General features: G+C 38.0%; 1 protein-coding gene across 3 annotated transcripts in view; it reads left to right on the top strand.

Annotated features, from left to right (window-relative positions):
* CADPS2 (calcium dependent secretion activator 2) overlaps positions 1-14,832 on the top strand; it is a gene marked incomplete at its 5' end in the record, with an annotated part of 291,727 nt that overhangs the window by 137,763 nt on the left and 139,132 nt on the right. For all 3 annotated transcript variants that reach the window (XM_082279935.1, XM_082279934.1, XM_082279933.1), the window contains one exon: positions 4,451-4,562. In XM_082279935.1, the coding sequence (XP_082136061.1) occupies positions 4,451-4,562 (112 nt within the window). The remainder of the gene's footprint in view (positions 1-4,450; positions 4,563-14,832) is intronic.

Here is a 14,832-nt window from a genome sequence, read left to right as displayed (position 1 = left end):
GCACAAAGGAATTGCTTCTCTTTTCACAGAAAGCCAGGTTTTGACCTACAGGTTCACCTGCATGAAAAGTAAAAGTCAGCTGTAAGATTTATTTTCATGCAGAAAATATTTCAGTTATTGATGTTGAAAGTTAAAATATAAAGAAGAGCAACTTTTCTTTATTTGGCATTCATGTTCTGGAGACCACATTGTCGGTTCCTATTTAATACAGAAAGTAGTTTGATTAAACAATTTAAAAGTTTTTGTCTTACAAACTAATGTGAACAATCTTTTGTATATTGGTTGACTTCAATGTCTGTGGTTCAGAAACAAAAACATTTCTGGGAAGTACTGTATTTTCTGTAGAAAAAATATCAGATTGCAACTCCAAACTTAAAAGAAAAACATCAATTTGTCTGACCTATACCTAGCAGCTTAGCTGCTAAATTTAAAGGAGTTGTTCTGCTAAAATATACACTCCAGAGAGATTAAGCAAATGTGAGAACCAGAAATATTAATGCTTTAATCGGTGTCAAAAAATGCATTTGACAGACTACAAATGTGTTTTGAAGAAAAATAATTAAATTTTTGAGAAAAAAAGTGGATGTAATTGTACTAGCACATAAAATCTATAAGTTGAAAAAGAAATTGCAGTAATGGTGATCAAGATTCGCATCATGATAATTACGGTATTGATTCCATGAATTACTAGGTAATTAAAATCCACCATTAAACTCACCAGCTCTTTGAACAGGTATATAGATCTAGAATAAATACCCAAAAGTATGGAAAAAATTGATGGAATTTTACAGTGGAAATAAGAAGTGATTCAGTAAAATCTTATTTATTGGATAGGAAGGCTATATTTACAATCTTGTCATTATAGGTAAGATTGATCTAATTTAATTACACAGTTCTTAGTCACAGATGATGATGGGACAATACCTTATTCAAAGTTATTGTTTGCATGTACATTGTAATAGATTTTAAATTGATCTGTATGCTGAAAATCTGATGTCATTTTTTATCCTCTCAAATACAGAAGCTGAAAGTGTGATATCCATTTAAAAGGAATTTGGTTGAAATGAAGTATTATTCATAAACAGGAAGAATAAACAAATCATTGATTTGTTGACTGGAGTCATACCAGGTGTCATAAAAGAAATGGCCAGGGGAGAAAATAAAGTTGAAATCTGTCAGATCTTGAGCACCTATATAATTTCAGAACAGTAAAGAGTATTTCAAAATAGGCTGGCTTGTGTACACCTGCACTCTTTACTCGTTCTATCCCTTATTTTGGGTCGTCCTTAATAAATGCTGAGTTCCTGGTATCTTGTTATATTCATGGCACAACCTTTACAGATCAGAATTTAATTTCTAACAGAACTGAAGTTTATTAGGAGGTGTTGACAGTGCAAACTACAGCCAGAAAGGCCATTCTTATTGTTACACCTCATTTCATACCGACAAAATGAAAAATTCAAATTGCAAATTGTTATTAGCATGAACATTCATATGGGTTAGACTACAGGTGGGAGTTTTGATTAGGCTGTCATTTCTGACTTCTGCTTCAGTTGTTGCCTGATGTATTAATAGTATGCATGATACCATTATGTGCTTTTAAATGTACAGCATGTAGATGAACTCAATCTATCTAGGTAAACTCAATTTGTCTGGATTATTGGTCTCCTGTTCTTTCTTGGAAGGAGCAAACTAAAATGAACATGATACCACTATTTTGGCTGCTGGTTTCAAATGGTATGAATTGATACCTCTGCAACAACACAAAGCCTCAAAGAAACAGGACTTGTGTTCCAGTAATACACAAGGAACAAAAAGATGAGCTGTGTGTACTTTGCTGTTACATTGGCAGACAGGAACATCAGATGGCCACAATTAAGTGTGATAGTAAAGGATAGAATCTTGGATTTGCCTTTTCTAACAGGACATGATTTCTCATGAACTCTTTCATGAGGAATGATAGTAAAACCTAAAGTCCATAAAATCTGTGATCATCTGCTCTTCCAGATAAGTCACTTTCAAATAAATGTCCCGAAGAGACTATGAGAGTCAGCTGAAGTCCTAATTATCCAGGAGCATGCAGATCAGTGCATGGAATATTTCTACCATGAACATTAAGCTTTAAGAATTGATTCAGACCATTCTTGTTCAGCCCAGGATTTTTGCTTACTGCTGCAGATGAAACAGGGGATGGGAGAAAGATGTCAGTCAAGGCTGGTAATCAGATTCAATGTTAAAGGTGATTCCTAATACTACGTGAGTGCCAACAGATCCAACAGATGGATGACCCCATGTTACTCCCATTCTCATCAGTATCTCACTATGCATCTAAATTGAAAAAGGAGCAAATTCTTTCAGGCTCCCTGGGCAAGGCTCAGGTGTGCCCCATCCCTGCCTGCTGTGTCCTGCAGAGATGGAGTCTGGGTCTCCAAAGAAAGCTGCACCACTTTCCAGGAAGTTCTTTGAACCTGATGCTAGGGTGCTCAAACCCCAGCAAATGTTGAAGCACACACCTACTGCTCAGCTTGCAGAAGCTGAGTTGCTGCAAGTGATGTTCACTTCATTGAACAGGCTGGGTCTCTTCCCTTCAGTCAGTGAGACCACTTATTTCTCTTCTCTTTTGTATGAACTGATGCTGGCACTAGACCTTTGTAAGAGGGTTTGGGTTTGTTTTGTTATTTTAATGGGAGTTTCTCTTGGGTTTTTTGTGTGGTCCTGTCCATTATGGCATGCACAGTTTAATGCTTCTGGAAGCTCAGGGACAAACAAACCTGACAGCTGAGAGAGAGGGTGTAGCTATCAAAGTGCTTAGATTGTGTTTCCAAATTTAAGGCAGCATTCTTCCTGAATACCGGGATCTGGAAGCTAAAGTGAAGATAAAACTGTCCCATCTTTTATAAAGGTGCTTTCTCCTTGGAAATTTCATTTCTTTTTTGTGACAAAACATACCCCTGGCACTGCCACTGGGAAAAGCAGTAGTGCTAGGCATTGTCTTATCCTGCAGCTGCAGCATCTATCATCAGATCATAAACAGGTTTTCTCCCACTCAGGAAGGTAGTTTGTCTGAATTTCTATTTCAATTACCACTTTGTGGAGGCTAAAGCTATTCACACCACAGACAGAATAGCATCTATCTAACCTAGACGAAGCAAAGAAGACAGAATTTAATGCAAGATTCAGTTAATTTGTGGTGAACTTCACTTTCGGAGTCAGGCATGCTCAGCCACCTGTAGGACTGGTTTATACAGAACTGCTGCTTCCTTAAAGCTTTATTGTTTTGATTGCATATTACTTTCTAGACTTGGTCTTGAAGTCTGTAACTCATGCTAGTTAAAGCATTTTCTTTTTCCCTAATAAATCCCTTTGCTGGAAAATTACTACTCTATGTTCATGTTGCAATACTGGAGAGATTGTGTATTCTTGAATGTAAATAAAAATAACTTCTTTTTCTAAATGAGGGCCTAAGATTTTGGCTTGTGTAATACATCCTTTTATAGAGCATACTCTTAAGGCTATTTGTTTTCTTTATTTTATTATTTTCTGATTTTGTAGTATCTCACACAGTAGACAAAATCAAGAGAAATTAGAGCTGTGCTTAGTTTTTGCATTTTGTTTGTGTCTAGTAGCATAATCACAGTCATTTTAATCTATGCAATGGCCTGCATGTGGTTGTTCAGAAATATGGAATAGATCATTGAAGGAAGTTGCAATCGAATTTGTATAACTTGTTTTTTGTACCACTGGCACACAGGGAGGAGGGGGGAAAGCTCACAAACCAAGTGTCTTAACTGAGATAATAGATTAACAACTAGAAGTCTGTCTGCCTAATTAAAGTTCTCTAAAAGCATGCAGCCTTGTGGCAGTAATTATCTTGCAGAGCTATAGTCACTCTGATAATATTTTTTCCTATTATTTGCATTTGTGTTTACATTTTTCCTACATTCTCATATTAAGTTGTAACATCTCATAAAATAGAAGATTTTCTCTGCGTAAGTCTCTTAATTTATTCATAGTGTGGTTGCCTGAAGTGAATTGAGACATGATTCTTTGCTAAATGAATTTGATTTGTATGCAGGAGATAGTGAATATGTTTCATAGAAAATAGATCCCTATTTGCTTTCTTGCTTGGTTCTTTTTTCTCTATGAAGATGTAATTTCTGTTCTTTGAGTTTTGCCATTAAAAATTTTTGGATTGATGTTTTATGACAAAAGTCATACAGAAAAACTCTGATTTGTTTTATCACAGAGAAAAGCCATTCTTCTATGTCAATATTTGATCTTAGATGTTCAAAAATGTATCTCCATTTTCTCTCCCCTCCTCCTCCTCCAAAAGCTTTAAAATTAAGTTCTAGGAGTGCATTGATAAATATTCTGTAGAAAATATTACAGTCCTATCACCCTCAGGCCTGTGCTCAGCCTCAGTTAAATTCTGTTGTTTTGTTTATTGCAGATGGGGAACCCAAGGGGATTTCACCACTACTCATCCTCGGCCTGTTGTCAAAGTAAAACTCTTTACAGAAAGCACCGGGGTGCTGGCACTTGAAGATAAAGAACTGGGAAGAGTGAGTATTATGTGTATACAAGAGAAATATGTGAGAAATGATGGGTGGAAGTGTGAATATTGATAAAACATACTGTAAAATGCTATAAGGCCTTCAATACCAGCCTGCTCTGCTGTGCCTCTAGAAAACAGTGCTTTTTTTATATAAGGATGACTTTTCCCGGTGTTCAAAACATGATAGGTTGACTTAAATTACCTTTCAGAAACTTACATCAGGCATCCATGGTGGTTCTCTTTGTCTTGTTTAAAACATCAATTTCTACATGATATATCAATGCTTTTAATTACTCAAATTAGGTGTGAAAGGGAGAGAGGTAAGACTTGGCATGTAATAAATGTAGCAAAAAATTGGAAAAAGGAAAGGAAGGACTTAAGTGGTAGAAGGATGAAGCAGAATGGGAGAGGAGTGAGGGAGATAATCTGTTAGGGTAAAATAAGAGCTTATTCATGTACTCGATGAGCTTCTCCTCCATTTTCATGTTTTCCCTATCTTGACTGGCTGAGTTAATGAGAGGACGGTGCTAATAATGCCAAGGTCATGGGCTCAATCACCACATGGACCATCCACTTAATAGCTGGACTCAATGATCATTCTGGGTCCCTTCCAACTCAGACTGTTCTGCAAGTTCTGTAAATTTATCCTTTATTCTTAGGCCAAAATCAAGAACTAGAGAGTGCAATGTATTATAGAAAGAAGAGGTAGGATGAATTAGGTGGAGAGGGTCTGCAAATCTCCCCCTCCCCTCCTCTCCTGTTGAAATTTTCCCCTCTGACATGTAGCACATGGAAAATAGCTCACATTTTAATGCTCAGTTCTACAATCAGAGTCCTGGCTGTTTCTGATTCAAGCAAGCACAACTTGTTGGAAAGAGCAGAGCTCTTCTCCGCTTTGTGTCCTCTGAGCACAGGTGGTTATGCAAAGACACATTCTACCATGCATTGTGTCACTTGTTAAGGTCAGGACTGTGTCTTCAGGATTACTTCTTGCCTCATCTCATATCCTTCTAAAGGGCTTCCAAGGTCGCTTGGTCAAGGTGTAGGTGGGATCTGCATGGGGAAGGTTCCCACGGGGGTACACCCTGGCAAGAGCCAGGCAGGTAGTGTGACAGGTACAAAGGAGCCACAGCTGTGCAGCTGAGCAAGCCAGAGTCACCAATATCTGGATTCAGAACAATAAAAGAGACACTGAAAGGGTGAACTTGCAGGAGCTGCATAGTGTTACTAAATGCAGAGAAGTTTTGTCTCTGTCCCTTCTTGATCAGTCCTTTCAAAGAAGCAAAGGGTAAGTCAGTGCCAAGGTGAAGGACAGTGGAGGAGGGACTATGTGGCCATTGTGAACAGTAGCCAGCATACTCATTGCCAAGGAGTCAGAGAAGAAAAGAAGTATCATCAGTATAAAGAGGCTGAGTATCACAGGTTTTAGCAGGATCCTCTGTGTCTGTCTGCAACCTCAAATAGCCAAAGTTCAGGTACCAGCCCTGGCCTGCTTTCTTATGCTGCAGCTTGTCCGAGTTTCTAGGACAGGAAGTTAAAAGTATTAAAAATTTAGTTTTAAAGAACAAAAACACTTCAAATATAAAATATTGAATATAGCTTTTGCCTTACTTGTGTCCTGTGGCCACAGATGATTGGTTTGTGGGTTTTTCACTGCCTCCTCTCCCTGCACACTCCTGGCTGCCTTCTGACACGTCTGTGTTTGTCAGCTGGTCAAACCAGTTCGAAGGTTTCTTGGTTGGGAGGGGTGAGGGAAAAAGGAAGAAAATAGGTAATTGAGAGGGTATAGAGAGCTCAGTGCCCTGTTGGAGTCTGACCCAGCTTTCCCAGAGACAGAGCAAGTTATACTAAAGATGAGGTAGGGAAGAGCAATCTTCTCTTTCTGTTGTTGATTCTTACTCTCCTGGTATTCTTTGGCAGAGAGTCTGTTTGTTTTTATCAGATGCTCTGAGATTTGGCAGTTTCTACCAGAATAAGCCTATTAAAATAATTTCTTTTTGCTGTTTTTCTTTTTCCCTTGTGAAAAGGATAAAGGCCATCACCTTTTTTCCCCCTCGCATTAAAGCTTGTGCTGAGATTGGGAATAGCAAATAGAAGTACCCAGGAGATACCTGGATACTGCTTTTCCATTTTATAATCCACTCCTGATTTACCAAAAATGTCCAGCCCACATCCTTGCCAAAGAATACCTTCTGAGAAAGATAAGTCAGCAAAAGATAAACCTCCCACAATGACCCTATGTAGTGCACATGGTCCTTCGCAGTGGAGAATAACATAAAAAGGGCATGTTGGCTGTGCATTAGCCTGTTTGGGTGTCTGTCCTTCTGCACCTCCCAGGTCTGGTAAAACCTAGGGTTGCTGACAGACACCTTCCAGCTTGTGGGGGTAGACACTTAATTCAGGAGAAGAAAGAATCCTCCAACTTACTCCTCTGGTTTAACCAGAGTATTTGTGAGTGTTGGTTGCTAGTTTCAGGGGAGATTGGGAGAAGATCTGACAGAATTCTTACAAAATAATTGGCAGTACTATGTACTCTTACGGTACACATTTTAGCTTTCAAAGTCTTCTTTTGTTGGTGATGTCTTTGTTTTCAGGTCTGAGAGATTTAAATTCAAATAGCATTTGAAAAGATGCAGAATCCCACTGGATAAGCTTAATTTTTATATTGGCAACTTTATGCTGGGTCATTACAATGCAGTGACTTGCAGGAGTTCATCTGATCAAGCTAGATTTGTTATCCTTGGAAAAGGTCTGAAGATACTTCCTACTGGTATTTTTCCTGTACTTAAAAATTCAACTCAAACCTACCCCTTCTGAGGTAAGCTTACTGTGGACGTTAATTCTCATCTATCAAGTACTTTCTTGACAGTGTGTGTCTTTACCTGATACCACTTTTCTACATTACTGAAGCTTGCATTACCAATAACTTGTGGTTATTCTGAAGGTTTTGTTCTGTTTAATCTATAATTAGTAGTAGAAGGCAGCATCAAGCTACATGGTTTGAATTTTGAACTTCTATCACATACTAAAAGGTTTCTTCTGCCATCAAGGCATCAGTTTTTTAGGAAAATATGGAGCCAGCAAAGGTTTCCCCAGTGCTGTAGAGGAGAAGGTATTTCCATTAAACCCATCTGTGCATAGTGATTTCTCTCACATAGGAACTTAAGATGTAGACCCTGGTATCAGCAGGTCCCTCATTTCCAGAGAAGACACCGCTTATTTCCAGAAGTAACCAGCTCATTGAGGAGCAGAAGGGGTGCAGGCCTGTGCTTTCAGTAGAGAGAGCAGATCATACTTACAGCTTTATATACTCCATGTTTGGAAGCTCAGGCTGGGGCCTCACAACCTCTGCTGCAGAAGTCACCAGGTCAGCACCAAGTGATAGAAGGGATGTTGTCTTATTTAACAACTTCTCCCTTCAAAGCATTTAAGATGTGGTTAACTGAAAGGAAGTAATACTTCCTATGTCACTTGTCTGATATGGCTGTCTTCCTACAAAAATACCAGTAAATCCAGTTGTGAATCTCAAGAGAAGATATTCCTTGCTGCAGGATATTCTTCTGGCTTCCTGCTGACCACTTTCAAGTGAAAATAAATCTTAAACTTTATTCTCTGTTCTACACAAACTGGAGAACAGTTGTACAAATTCAGTTTTCCACTGAAATTAAAAGCAGAGATGTATGCTGCACAGGAGGGGAAAGGATGTTATTTGGATTTGGGTTCTGCAGAACATGAGCTTTTGGAGTGGTCTGTGTGTGTTTGTACAGACCTCTACATACAGTGACTTGAACCCCTGACTTTAACTTCTAGAAAGTGAGACAGGCTGTATCTTTGAAGCTAAGCTTATTCTAATGAGGAAATGTTAAGAACATACATTAGTCAAATAATCTTTATAATTTGTGGTACAGATTTTATATGACTGAAACTTATCTGGCCACTTGAATAATTTTTTGTATATGCATACAGAAGGCAGAATTGATGTTTGCATTTGTACTTGCAACAATTGAGAAAGTGTGAAGAAGCCTTCAGGGTTTGGTGTAAATACTTCTGCAAAATCAGCCTGGTGGTTTCTGAAACACAGGGATCTGACACCACTTTTGCTTGTTCAGTACTTTGTGTATAAAGATGTTCAAACCTAGTAATTCAAAGTGACAGCCATTGTGCGTGCTTAGCACACATGTGGATACAATGTGAGAGCAGCAGGTGCTGTTTGATTGCTGATACTTTTTGAATATAAGAATATTTCAGCCTTGTTGCTCTAACTATTCAATTAAAAGAGAGCTATTGTCTCACAGCCTGCTTGTCACAGTCAGCTGCAGCCAGTAATAATTAGCTGTGCAGCTATGTTTTTTTGGGTTTTTTTCCTTTAATACTGTTACTCTGTGTTTGATTTAAAATTATAAAATAGCAGTGCTGGCTAGGTACCTATACTCACAGGATTGCTGGGTTTCTGAATGTCGACTGCACTGGGCATGTTGTTTATCTTCTGTGCCGCATTCAAAGAGCCCCTGAGCAGAGACAGTTTCATTCTGTGACTGTTAATTTAAAGCCTGCCATCCTGGGGATTGTCTTTCTCCATGGCACTTTGAAATTACTGAGGTTTCTCAGGTCTGACTTCTTCTGTCTTTCTTTTTTGAGTATGGAAAATGATAAGAGATTGCTTCCACTCCCACTTTGTCTCTTGTCCCCCAAGCAGTGTGACTGTCAGCACTCTGTGATGTCTGTCCGAGTGTTATTGTTTCCATTCTAACGGGGTTCTCAGTAGCTTCTTTGAGAGTGCCTCTCATTGGAAATGCTTGAGATATTTTGTATTCAGGCATTCTCTCTCTTAGATATGGGGGAGAAGCTCTTTAGGCAGGACTCAAAGACTACTTTTATCAATTGCTAAGACCTACCAGAGTAAGTGTTCAGCCAGCACCATCAACAGAGGTTGACTGTATAAACAGTTCTCTATAATCAGCAGTATTCTAGATAGCCCTCTCACCATGTGCCTATTCAGTTTTTCTGTTGTATTTTGTTTCTTTTTAACCGCCTGTTACCCAAAGCCTTGTCTTGGTGTTTCAGCTGTAATGCAATCATAGCCAAACAGCAAGAGATTACTCAATAGGTGAGATGATGGAGCGTGCAGAGAAAACTCATCAAGTCCCTTGGTGATCGAGCTTTTATTAACCCATTCTTTAGGGGTTCCCAAGGTGATAACTTTTCTAAGGGAATTACTCTCAAGAGAGACATCTCCTTTTCCCCTTTCTACCTCCAAATTTGAGCCTCTTCTTGAGCTTCTTTTTCTGCAATCACCTGGTAGCAGGTTGTCATGACTTAATGCTCAGGGAAAGCAAGTGCAGTGCTGTGCTTGGCAGGCTGCTGCTAGGGCATTCGAGGGAACTTCTTGTCACACTGACAGCAGCTTCTGGCTTTCTGACATTAGCCAGTCTTTGGGCAAGGGGCTCACATAACATAGAACAGCTCCAAACTTTCAAGTTAGGGTAGAAGGTATCTTGAGAGGAGTCAGTAGACATTTCTATCAAAACCAGGTGTCCCATAAGTGAGGCTGGGGCCAGAGTTACACAAACTACATAACGTTAAAGGGTTTCTCTAGTCATCTATTTCATATCCCAAGCCACCTTCAATAATTTTTGGTCTATAACTATTTTCAGATCAGTGAAACAGAACATATTTAACTATATTTTTCTATCATATTTGTTCAGAGGATGACCAGCAGCATAAATTTACATATGCCTAATAATAATGGGTACTTGTTTTATAACTTAAATTTTGCCTGTCCTCTCTGCTTGCACTGGCGTCTTTTCAAATTGCTGTGTTTTAAAACATGAAAGAAAATCCTTACATTGTATTAATTAGTCCTGTGGCATGATGAAAGCTTCAACAAATGGAGTTGAGGGACTATGTGATCTTATGTGTCAAGCACTGGCTGTTTTTCATAGCTTTGAATAATCACAAATTGAGTTAGAAATGTCTCTGGTAGAGCATGGGAGTTAGAGAGTTTGGTTTCTCTAGTTCGTTGTGGGATTTGTTGCATGACTAGGAGTGTGTTGTTTATTCTGAACAGACCTCACAAAGCTGCTTATGATTAAGGCTGTGTGATGTATATTGAGTTCTCAACTGTTTGTAACGTAGCCAGACCTTAAGATACGAGTTTGAAAGTTTTCATTCTATGTATGGTATAAGATAAAAAAGAAAATGCCCTTTTGGCCAGCAGCAAAAAACCAAACATTTTTAACACCATTTGTGTTCTGAAAGAGCACATCAGGCATGAGAACTTTTGTCTCATAAAATTTTCTAGCTTTCCTTTTGGAGACCATAGAGTTTGAAGAAAGGATAGGAAGCTGGATGCCAGAAGCAGGAGCAACTCCCTGGGGTATCGGGGCATGGGGCAGGATTGGGAGACACCAGGGCACCTCCATGCATCGGGAGCCTCCCTGGGGATGGGGCTGGGGCTGGGCTGAGGTTTGGTTTGCTTTCTTAAGATGACCCAGGCTGTGTTATTAAGAGCAGACTGTGGATAAGCTGCATCTTCCTTTTTTTTGAGGTTGTGTGGTATGGTCTGTACTGAAGGCCAGATAACTATTTTTTGTAATAGCATGCTAAACATCACCTGCCTCTTCAGCCAGGGCGTTAAGATGCAGATCTTCTTCACTTTCATCATTTTTGCTTGTGACAGTGAGCCAAAATTCAGCACAGTCAGCTCAGAATTACCATGATTACCAAGGTCTGGTGCCCAGGATCTGAAATTTCAAAATGTGTCTTAGATCGTCCCAACTTAAAAAATCTATCTCATCTCAAATACTTGGGTCAAAAGAGTGGGTAAATCTATCACTGAGGTTCAGCTCTTGAATATCATGAGTTTTGGTGGAAGTAGGGGATGGGGAGCATCCAGAAAGTGGGGACACAAGTTGGCTGAAACTCAGCCACAAGTGTCAGAGGGGAGAATAAGTAGAGAATATCTTGACTCTTGATTTTTCTTGAGGTGCTTACAACTTGCCAGTCTGCTTGCCTTCATTAGTCCCTTTTCAAGGCTGCCTATTCTTTTGACAGCAGGACAACTACAGCCAGGAATGGTTAGCCTGAGAGTTTTATCTCAACATGGGAGTACCTGTTGGAGATATTTCTGAACAGGCTGTTCAATCTGAACCTTTTGCTCAATTATCTTCTCTGAGAAAACAAGACTGCCCCCAGTTTGGTTTGTTTAAGCTTTTAGAGTACTTTAGGCAACTCAATCTTTCATACCTTTAAAAGAAGATATGATCAATGGGCCAAAAATAGAATTAATAGTTGCTTGTCTGGATTGACTATTTGGCTCAGGTGTACTTAAATTAACTTCTTCCATTGTGACCCACCTGGGGACCTAAATACACAATGGAATCACAAAAACGATGGTTATTTAAGTTGTCAAATGATATTAGCTTCAGCGTCTTTCAACCTGTCATCTTTTAAGCCCAAGAGAGAAACATTTCCAGTCATTCACAGCTAACAAACAGTATTTTGAGAACATCACTTGCACAAATGCCTACAATGTTGCTCTGTAGTATAAGATTTCTGTGTTTATTTTACATCCAGGTGAGTAGAGGCATAAAGTGAACTTGACACTTTTTCAGTTACAGTGTGGTGTGAGGAAATGTAATGCTAGATAGAATTGGAACACGTGGTCAAGTATTTTTTAATGATTATGAGATGATTGAATTTACTTAATTATCTCAACCCACACTGTTCTGATACTATTAATTTGCCTTACATGAGTTGAAGCAATCCAATTCACAGCAACTATGTTCACTGTGTAGCTTTCTGGTCATTAACAGTTCATTGTACTTTTTAACATAGATTATCTGTTAGTATAATTATGGTAAACACTGTCCAAACTCCCTGTGCTGCTGCTGCACAACTTACCATGGTGATATCCACAGGTATATGAACAATAAAATAAACCAAAATAAAATAAATTAAAAGTTCAGAAATATATGATACAGGACAAAAATATATGATGCAGCAGAAATTTTATGAAATTTATGGAAGTTTTAGCACAGTAAGGGTATCCTCTAGGTGATTATTATACCTGCCAGAGAAAACATGTGAGTTGATACCATTTCATTTTTTTAAAGTAGATTATGAAACAACCAGAAGATTAAAACCCCTTAAGCATGCTGAAAGGAAATCTGAGACAGAATAACCCTAGAAAGCTTCTCAATGGACAACGGCAGTGACCTCACATTACAGTGTTCCATAGTGGAGAGAATGCTTTTAATAGAAATTTCAGCAATTTTTTACTTTTCTTATCAAGGAGCAGTTGCCAAGTGTTTTGGTTTCAGCGATTTTGTGGGAGCTTACAGGTTGTGCTGATGGTAGGGTACACAGTAGTTATCATTGCCCCTAAGGGCAATATTAGTATGAAGGTTATTGCAAAGTAATTAATGCCTGTCAAATGCTTTGTGTACATGTGCATACATGTGTTTGTGTGTAACAAAAAGTTTGATTACAAAGTTCTCTCAAGCTCTCATTGTTTAAAGCTGGAAGGCATGACAAAGTATAACCTAACACAGTGCATACTTAAACAGTCTGACAGATACTTATTCTTAGTGAGAGGTTTGAAATTGAAGCCCCATAATACTTCTTTAAAAATTCAGGAAAGGAACTGTCAGTACTGCAGATATAAATTAGTTATACTCTTGTCTGCTTTTATTTTCATCAGCATTCTAAAATCTCAGGAAGTTGACAGGAGAAAGATGTCACTTGAGATGCTTGAGCAGTAATAAGCTTTTACAGGACAACAGGAACTGCAACCTGTAGAAAAGGAAAAATTCTTAGCATCACCTGCAGTTCTATGTAAATACCTAGTGATTAAATGCAAGGAATGTATAATAGTTCTGTTTATATAATCTTGCAGTTAAAGGGATAACCAAAAATAATTTTCCCTATGATACATCAGAACGCAAAGGTTGCCGTGCTCATAATATTTTTAAATGTTTTTTTAAGGAGTGCCTTTTACTCAGAATGAAAATCAGAATGAAGGAGTAAACTCTGTTATAGATAGTGGTTTCTGTGCATTTGCAAGAAAAAAAAAAAAAGTAAACTCCTGGTTTGCTAAAATCAGAATATACTGATTCGTCTGCTATCTCTTTAAAAGGTACTGAATGTACTCAATAAATCTGACAGGTTATTTCTTCCACTGGTTTTACAAAGGTTGCATATTTGATTAGGAGTGATGCATCATATTTCTCTGCTTGACTGGAGCTCCTGATATTAATGGGATGCAGGGGTGTGCTTCTGCAAATTATTGAGATGAGAAGCTGAAGGCCTTCCACTTAGGCCATCTTTCAGATGATTAGATCTGAATGACACTGTTGTAATATTTTTGGCTTAATAACGTCTGTTAGATTTATACCTGTTTGGACAGTTTTGCTCAAATACTTGATTTAACCTTCATAGTAACATGGGGGACAATATATTGTGTTTTAGATATATGACACAAGACACAAGTACTATGTGTAAGAAATTAACTTGATGGTTAACATAATAATTAATTCTGTTTTTCAGGAAATGAAAGATGTGAAGAATGGTACTTGTTAGAGTGTTGTTATTTTTGAAATGATAATGATAATTCAGAACTCCCTGAATGTTATGACAGACTCCCAAGTAATATGTTAATACTTTAGAGTCTAAAGTGGTTCAAAAGTAGTATTTATAATAAGAATGAAAGGAAATTATGTTCCAGCAGCATTTAACTGCTGAACATGTCGCTGTGGGTAAGGATTTGATGGAGCAGTAATTTTTAATTGTACTGGCTATAAATTGATAAACTTTTTGGATGGTAAATAAATATTAACAACTTGTGACTAATATTAATCTAAAATTAATTGTTAGAAAATTCAAGAAATTTATATAAATGTTTTAAAAAATAAATCTTTAAAATTCAATGGTTTGGGGTTTTTTATGTCTATCACTGTAGATTAAACAAAAGGTTTGTGTCATATCACATGTGAATTGTACATAGCATCTTACATTTATTATATTCCATTTGCAGCAAAGATGCTTTGGAATTCATCTACAATTTCTGTGGTTTTTTACTAAAATTGACTTTTATTAATGCTATTGATCAAAAATTGGAGACAGTGACAAGACATATACTTTGGTTATCTTCTCTCAAGCAGTGCCACTACTGAGGGCTGATCTGTCACATAATGCTACAGCAAATTGCTTCAAAAGGTGTTTCCAGCAGAGCATTGACTAATGTAAAAGTTTAGGTTCCTGTTTAATTGTACATGACC

The sequence above is a fragment of the Coloeus monedula genome (assembly GCF_965178545.1).
Source record: "Coloeus monedula genome assembly, chromosome: 4".
Classification (NCBI taxonomy): domain Eukaryota; kingdom Metazoa; phylum Chordata; class Aves; order Passeriformes; family Corvidae; genus Coloeus; species Coloeus monedula.
The sequence above is the reverse complement of the archived record's forward strand: the minus strand, read 5'-3'. Positions and strand labels throughout refer to the sequence as shown.